General features: G+C 37.5%; 1 protein-coding gene and 1 pseudogene across 2 annotated transcripts in view; one reads left to right on the top strand and one right to left on the bottom strand.

Moving 5' to 3' along the window:
• Bub1b (BUB1 mitotic checkpoint serine/threonine kinase B) overlaps window positions 1–5386 on the top strand; it is a 62460-nt gene extending 57074 nt beyond the window's left edge. For both annotated transcript variants that reach the window (XM_048793091.1, XM_015480837.2), the window contains exon 23: window positions 1596–5386. In XM_048793091.1, the coding sequence (XP_048649048.1) occupies window positions 1596–1827 (232 nt within the window). In that variant the 3' untranslated portion in view covers window positions 1828–5386. The remainder of the gene's footprint in view (window positions 1–1595) is intronic.
• Window positions 5387–7926: 2540 nt separating this feature from the next.
• On the bottom strand, window positions 7927–8884 carry LOC107137654 (annotated as a pseudogene).
• Window positions 8885–8906: the final 22 nt, after the last annotated feature.

The following is an 8906-nucleotide window of genomic DNA, read 5'->3' as shown; positions in this document are numbered from 1 at the left end:
TTTTTTTTTTTTATCTTGGCTAATAACTTTTCAGCATAAGCTTACCAGTGTATGACTTATTGGTGCGTTCTTTGGTTCAGACAAAAAAAAAATCAATGTTGAATATTTAATTTAATATCCCTTTTCTCCACTTTCCCCTCTTAAAAGCATTGAATTTATTTTTCCTCTTTATTTAATTTAGAATTTTACCAGTCATATTTGTTTCTTACATTTACTTTGTATGTGTGCATGGTGCTAGGGATTGAACCCAGGGGTTATTAACTGCTGAGCCACATTCCCAAGTCCTTTTTATAATATTTTATTTAGAGGCAGGGTCTCACTGAGTTGCTTAGGGGCTCGCTAAGTTGCTGAGGCTGGCTTGAAACTCTCAATTCTCCTTCCTCAGCCTCTTGAGCTGCTGTGATTACAGATATGCACCCTGACACCCAGCTCAAAAATAGACATCACATATACACCCAGAAAAATGGGTTTCTTGGTCTCAGAACCTTAGTTCTTCAAACCTACTCATAAAACTTACTAAATGTCTTCTGTTCCACCTTTTTTTTTTTTATCTTGGCTAATAACTTTTCAGCATAAGCTTACCAGTGTATGACTTATTGGTGCGTTCTTTGGTTCAGACAAAAAAAAAATCAATGTTGAATATTTAATTTAATATCCCTTTTCTCCACTTTCCCCTCTTAAAAGCATTGAATTTATTTTTCCTCTTTATTTAATTTAGAATTTTACCAGTCATATTTGTTTCTTACATTTACTTTGTATGTGTGCATGGTGCTAGGGATTGAATCCAGGGCCTTGCACATGCTAGGTAAGCACTCTACCAATGACATCCCCAGCCCTCTTATATGTATTTTAGAAATAGACTTGGGGGGCTGGGGATGTGGCTCAAGCGGTAGTGCACTCGCCTGGCATGCATGCGGCCCGGGTTCGATCCTCAGCACCACATACAAACGAAGATGTTATGTCCGCCAAAAACTAAAAAATAAATATTAAAAAATTAAAAAAAAAAGGAAAAGAAATAGACTTGGAACATAGTGTCAACATAGAGGATAATCAGGCATTTTCGGTCGGATGGCTATGGCCAGACAGGTCTGAACGTCACAAGCAGAAATAGGTGGGGTATGGCCATGCCCTATACTATGATAGAAGTGTTCTGATAAAAATAATAGTAAGCAGAGGTACAAACATAGATTTAATCAGATTGCTTCAAATTTAGTATTCTCAGAATTGTAAGGATGAAAAACCACTGGATGTGGAGCTATATATAGTCTTTGTAATGACTTATGGAAAGTAAGGGGAAACCAAATTTTTTTTTCTATTTGTGGAGAAGAGTATATCTTAATATACATAGGTAATTTATAGATTCGGATGAGAATTGCTTTCCTTTCATGTGCATTATAGCTTTTCCCACTATGGTAGGCTCTTTTTGTGGTTCCTTCCCTGGGCTTTCAAAGAGCTCTTTGAATTATCCCTAACCCTAGATTCCTATTTATTACCTGAAATCATTTTGGTGCATAAATGTACCTCTGAGTTGAAAGCAAAAATAATTCTAATTTTCATATGCCTAATCTTGATGGAAATGGTTTTATATATTTTAGGATAAAGGATGGTGAACTGTGGAATAAGTTCTTTGTGCGGATTCTGAATACCAGTGATGAGTCCACAGTGTCTATTCTGAGGGAACTTGCAGCAGAAATGAATGGGGTTTTTGATATCACATTCCAAAGTCACCTGAACAAAGCTTTATGGAAGGTAGGGAAGATAATTAGTCCTGGGGCTTTGCTCTTTCAGCAAGATAGGCAGTCAGGTCTCTCACAGATTTCTGCCTAAAATCAATGGTTGTATTGTGGAACCCTGGGTCTGTATACGCTGTAATTTAACTTAGGACACATTTAGAGGCACTACCAATACTTCTCTACTTTTGAGTAGAGGTATATTTCTAAGTTACTGGCATTTTTAACACAGTAGTGAACCTACTCTTAGCCTTATCTAACTGTAACAAAGAACTGTTTTATGCTAAATGGATTCAATATGAATGGATACTTTGTTGTCATTTAACCCTTTTGCCTTTACTTTGTCCTGTACTTTTTCCGATTTGTAATGTGTGCTCTTATGGTCACCATGTATTTTATAAATAATAAAATAGTATTTGTTAATTTTGTGCTTCTAACATTTCATCTACTTTTTGCAAACTAAATAAGTGGTTTAAATTTTATAGATAGGAGCTATTTGACCAGAAATTGACATATCCCAGATCTGTAACAATTACAATAGGATTATAATAGGACAGAATAGTGAACCATATTTTTAGGTGTTTCTGACTTTCCAGTAAAAGTGATCTAGATCAAAAAGTAGGTAAAACACCGAATTGCCTTAAATTTCAAGTGGCAAAATTATATTTTGTATATATGGCTTGTATTTTTATCTGTCAACCCTTGGTATATTTATATAACCTAGTAGTGTTGCTGCTACTGGGTCTATTGATTTAGGAATGTGGTTGTTAGAAAGGTAAAGAAAAGACTTGGAACAGGGTTTAGCAACCTTTCATAAATGGAATAGTCATCATTCTATTATTACATGCAGAATGAATTAGAGCAAGAAAAGATCAGTGAAGGAATAAAAGGAGATTCTTGTTTAGAAGATTTAAGGAAGCAGGAGGTCAGAATAAAAAGATAACTTTAAAGCATAGAGTAATTTGGGAGAGACTAGGTCTCAGTGAAGCACTGGACACCCAAGTAGAAGTATAAATTATACCTGACCTTGGGAATATAGAAGAAAATTGTAGAAAAGAGGAATGAAAACTTATCTAATTGATTATTTCATATTGGAATATCAAGATTATCTAATGTTCTTACATGCTGGTGCCTGTTTTTTTTTTTTTTTCCTTTCATTCTAGTCACTGCTCTAAAATTGCTAAAAAGAAGGGTATCCTAAGTATATCTCAACTAAAAATATTTAAGCATACTGTATATAGTTGAAGCAGTGAAATGACTTGGATCTGAAAGATGATCAACTTAGAAATATTTGCTCTTAACCAGAAGACAGCTCTTTAAACATTCTCACATTTGCTTCTCATACTGATTATGTTAAATGATACATGTGTATCTTTTCTGTAATCAAGCCCTTTCTCTCTGCTCTGTTCACTTTATTTCTCATTCCACTGAGTTGACACACAATCATTACTCTGAGACTAGACAGTAAATGTAGATTTACATTTACCTTCCCCCGCCCTTCCTCCCTCCTTCCCCCTCTCTCTCTCCCTCTCTCCCTCCCCCCGACCCCCCCCCCTCTCTCTCTCTCTCTCAGGATTGAACAATCCAGGGGCACCTTGCCGCTGAGCTAATCTCCAGCCTTTGGATTTTGAGACAGGGTCTTGCTCAATTGTTGAGGCTGGCCTCAACAATTCTCCTGCCTCAGCTTCCTGAGTCACTGGAATTATACATGTATAACACTGTGCCTAGCTGAGCTTTGACCTTAATGGGGTCCTTGGTTCCACCAAAGGCATAAAAGCTATGAATGTTAATAGGATAAAGGTAGCATTTTATCATATGTGGATTTTTGTTCATCCTCTACTCTACTTCACCCTGACCTAGAGTTTATTCTTTCTAGCTCTGGAGTGTTCTCCTAACTCAATTTAGGGACCACAATCAGGCTCATCCTAAGCACCCAACAGCCTGAGAAGGTAAAAACTAAAGAAAAACATAGACCAGGATGCCCAGTTCCAATCAGTGTTCTTTAAAATTGTGTTTTAGTTTGTACATATTTGTATTAAACAGGAGTTGAGAAAAATCAGAAGAAAAACACAGCCAAAAATTAAAGTTTTATTCATTCATAATCCCACTAATATTAACAGTCACTACTGTTAATATTTTGCCTATATATTTGTGTTAGTTTGTCGGGGCAAGCAAAATATCACAAACTGGTAGCTTAAACCACAGAAATATGTTGTCTCATAGTCCGGGAAAATGGAATTCCCAAGATCAAGGTCCAGCTGTCTAGTTTCTCCCCAGGCCTCTCTCCATGGCTAAAGTGGCCACCTGCTTCCTGAGTCCTTTCTTTGCCCAAGCAACTTAGTAAGATCCTGTCTCAAAATAAATAATAAAAAGGACTGGGGATATGGCTCAGTGGTGAAGCACCCCTATGTTCAATTCCCAGTGCCAAAAATAAAACAATTCAACATAGCTACTTATTGTCCTCCAAAAAAAAAAAAAAATTAAAAACACTATACACTCAATTTAGTTATAGTTAGTCGTTTCTCAGAATCCTCAGAGGATTGGTTCTAGGACCCCCACCCTCACCCCATGGATACCAAGATCCACAGATACTCAAACCCTTATATAAAATTGTGTAGTATTTTTTTCATATGCATATGTATATTCTCTTATGTACTTTAAATTATCTCTAAATTATGTGTAATTATTAATGTGTAATTATTACCTATTATAATAGAAATGCAATGTAAATAGTCGTAAACATTTTTAGAGAATAATAGCAAGAAAAAGTCTGTACATGTTCACTACACATGCAATTTTTTTTTTAGAAAAAAATTTTTTTAGTTTGAAATGGACACAGTATCTTTATTTATTTTATGTGTTGCTGAGGATTGAACCCAGTGCCTCATATATGCTAGGCAATTACTCTATCACTGAGCTATGAGCCCAGCTCCTACACATATAATTTTTTCTAAATAAAATTTTAAACCAGGGTTAATTGAATCTGAATGTGTAGAGCCAATGGTATGCAGCAAATATTTACATCATTTTTCATCTACATTATCTCAAGTTCTTATGAGTTTGCTTCTCCCATAGCCCGTTCATGCCAAATCAGAACGCTTCAATGGTTTCCCATCTTAAGTGACCCCAAATCCAAAGACTTGATTATGGCCTACAAAATACTATCTGCATTAATCCTACTAGTTCTTTGACCTCTTCCCAGACCCCTTTTCCTTGCTCACTCCACTATAGTCTGTCTGCCTCCTTAGTGTTTCTTAAACATGCCTGCTTGTTTTCCTCTTTATGGCCTTTTTACTTGCCATCTCTTCTGCCTAGAGTTGTTTTCCCCTGATCTTCTTGTGGATGCTTTCTCAAATCACTGTATCAGAGATGCCTTCCCTGACCAGTCTGTTTACACAGCATCCCACACATTCACTATTACTTTCTGTCCCCTTTTACCTGTTTTTATTTCTATAGCACCTATCACTGTGTGTGTGTGTGTGTGTATACACTTCTTTTTTTCCAATCCCACTATCAGATTTTAAGTTCCTTAAGGGCAGGGATTTACTTTATTTCCTATTTTAACCTTAATGCCTACAACAGTGCCTCAATGAATAAAACTATTTACCCTAAAGCTTAAAAAAAAAAAAAAAAAGGTGGGGGGAGAGAGAGACAGACATTAACAATCCAATAACACCCCTTGGTCCCTTAAGGGAAAATCCAAGTAACACCTTGGAAAAATAGCCCTGAAATTAGCACAAAGAGACTGTTCTATAGGTTTCAGAGCACCTTGCTGTGAGCCCCACCACCTTTTTTTTTTTTTTTTTTAAAGCACTAGGGATTGAACCCAGGGTTACTCAACCCTAAACTGCATCTCCAGCATTTTTTATTTTTATTTTTATTTTTTTATTTATTTTTTGCTAGGCAAGCACTCTGCCTCTGAGCTACTGCCCTAGCCCTTTTTTGTTATTTTTTTTGAGATAGTCTCACTAAATTGCCCAGGCTGGCCTTGAATTCATGTTCCTCCTGCCTCAGCCTCCTGAGTAGCTGGGATTACAGAAATATGCCACCATTCCTGGCTATTGATTTTGTATGCAGTATTGGAATTGGCACATAGTTCTCAGAAATAAGGATTGACTTGAAATATTGTAAAAGGGAAGCCACAAGTTTAGAAACTTGTTATGTTAGATCTTTGGTCATGGGGAGAAATCTATTACTAGGCTCTGGATGTGGCTAGAATCGTAAGGTCTCATTTTTAGCATACCACTGTGTGTTTCTTTAATATGTTGTAATCAATGTGCTGACTTTACATTGCAGTATACTTCATTGTCTTACTTACACCTTTCAAAATCAAATGTTATTTTCACAGGTATATTTCACCGTAATATATACTTGCTTTATTTCCTATGTATGTTTGATTCAGGCTAACATTTAATTGAAACAGGTAAATCAATGTATGCTGCAATTTTAAAGTAGTTTTATTTTACTGGCCTGGTTGTGTGATGTATTTTATATAATTGCTTCAATCTGAAATTAGTAAAGTGAAGATGGCGTTTCATAAAAACAAATATCAATTAAAATTTGTGGACAAAAGATATATGCTTATTTGTTTGCTTTTGTATTTTAAACAAAATTGAAAAAAAAAATGGTGAACTAAAAGCTGAAAAAGATGACATGGTGTTTCACTGAGGTGAGCTTATCCAAGGACATGATAGCTAAGGGCAAGTGAGTGTGTGATTCAGTGAATCAAAGAGACCCAGCGAGCAGAGGGTGTCAGGTTGGCAGAAATATGAGTTAGGCAGAGGAAACACAATTATCATTGTTAGAAGGGATCTACCATATCAAGGGTACCCATCACCAGATGAGAAGGCTGTCAGGCAACTCCTGTGTCCTAGCACATGGGCAATGGCTGAGGTTCCATGGTGTAGGAAGGTACACACAGGCCTCCCCCATAGCTCCTGCCTGTACCATTCTTTTGCTGTATTATGTGAGTAGTTGCCTTGTACATGTATATGCCTCACCTTTTTTTTTTTTTAATAGTTGTAGATGGACAGAATGCCTTTATTTTGTTTATTTTTATGTGGTTCTGAGGATCAAAACCAGTGCCTCACACATGCTAGGCAAGCTCTCTACCACTGAGCTACAGCCCTAGCCCTATATCTTACCTTTTTAATTTAAGTGAGCTCTTTGAGGACAAGTTCTGTGTATACCCTTATTAGGACTTGCATGTAGCATTTATATTATAGGGGGTCAATCTTACTTAGAACCTCTACAGTGTTGAGGTGGCTCCCTGCATGTGGTGTCAAACCAGACACTAGCACAGTAATTAGAAATGCTGCCTTTGAAGCCAGAATGCTTGGATTTGGATCCTAGCTTGTATCATTGAATAATCTCTCTGAGCCATCCTCTGTAAAACAAGGATAATCCAAGTGCCCACTTTATAGATAAAACTAAGACTTTTAGCATAGATACTTGAGGATGCCATTATTGATTTAATTCTAATTTTTAATGGTCTGAAATTCCCTGGAAACTTCTCAGGTAGATTGGGAGCCTAGCTAATTGATTGGAGGCTTACTGGCTTTTTTTTTTTTTAATCCCAAGTGTCTTCTGTCATTATAGTCTTTGTATCAAGATACCTAGGGATGATAGCAGATGCTAAGGATTGAGCCCAGTGCCTCACATGTGCTAAGCAAGCACTCTACCACTGAGCTGTAGCCCCAGCCCAGCAGGTTTCTTTTTAAACCTTAGTATTGAGCATCAGATATCTTTCTCCTTTGTGTTTCTTGTTGTTGGAATGCTTGGGTTGAACCCAGGGTCTCACACATACTGGGCAAGTGCTCTACCATTGAGGTACATCTCCAGTCCTCTCCATTTTAATTTTACATTACTCAACCAAGGAAAAAAAAAAAAATTAAAACTCAAGTTATGTGAAGCCTGCACACACTTCCATGATTAGCTAGGCTATTAAAAGTTTGGTGTATCAAAATTCTTAAGTATTAAAATTCTTCCTACTGTGTAAGGTCCAGGCCCTAGAAAGATGGGATCAGATTATGATTGTTTTGAAAAGTGTGCTGCAAAATTGTATGGTTTATGTGTTACATGTCAGGTTACAAAGTGAGGATGAAGGTAAGGAAGGTACATTTTCTTCCGTAAAAAACAATTTCTGTAGAGACCCAGTCCATATTTTCCAAAAATAGTTGGAAGAGGGGATAAAATCTCAACTGAATGCTGAAGGACTATCTCTGAGAGTGGCCAGTAGTTGTCTTGACAAGGAAGGTGATTGCTGAGGACGAAGATAGCTAAAGTTGACCGTCCCCACCCTCCCCAGCCAGCAGTATGGAAATGGAAAGGTTTTTGCCCAGGGTCTATGAAAGTGAGTAGTGGGCACAACACCACTCAAGCCCAGTCTCCAATATTCTTGCTCTTGTCTGCTGGTGCTTAAGAATGCCAAATCAATGCCAAAAGGATGCAGAAATGCCTAGGACACAGATGATGGAAAGAGTTGGGTTAGTCCACACTGTGGGAAGCAGTAGAAGATGTAATAGAGCCAGGAAACAAAGCTTCCCATAATCGGTTGAGCAATCTTTTAATAGTCTTGTTTGGAAAAAGTCTGATTTTGACAAAAGATGATGTTGGAAGAGCCAGGAAAAGCTGCAGCAGATCACTGCACCCAAAAAGAACATTACCCAAACTGCCTTCTCCTGAAGAGTAGCCATGAAATACATATTTGAATGTGGTCAAGAGTCCCAAAAAAAGTCAAAGTGCACAATCAAGCAGATGGGTCCAAAAGTTTTCAAGTTTCTGTAATAGATGCAGAAGATGATCTTGAAGCAAGCCTGAAAGGAGGGCACATGTGGTCTATGGCTGTGAGCAGGTAGTCATTGTCCTTCAATCAGTCAAGGAGCACATCATATGGGATGACCCTCACACATCCCTACCAGACCTTATACACCAATTCCTCCATCTCCTTGGCACAGTGCACTTGCAGGGAAGGCATCAGTACCACACAACCTCCTCTTCATCCTGGGACTCTTGAGTATGTTTGTTCTTCCCCAGCTTTGGTTGGTTTGGTAATTGTCAGTTTGCCCTACTCTTCTAGCAGAGGTCCCAGGTCAGCTAGTTCCATTGTCAGTTTCCCTGTTACTGGCAGGAACGTCATTGCCCTGTGCCACTATTTTTTTTTTTTTTTTTTTTTTT

Source organism: Marmota marmota, unplaced genomic scaffold, assembly GCF_001458135.2.
Source record: "Marmota marmota marmota unplaced genomic scaffold, marMar, whole genome shotgun sequence".
In the NCBI taxonomy this organism is placed as follows: domain Eukaryota; kingdom Metazoa; phylum Chordata; class Mammalia; order Rodentia; family Sciuridae; genus Marmota; species Marmota marmota.
This window is presented reverse-complemented; position numbering and strand designations above follow the sequence as displayed.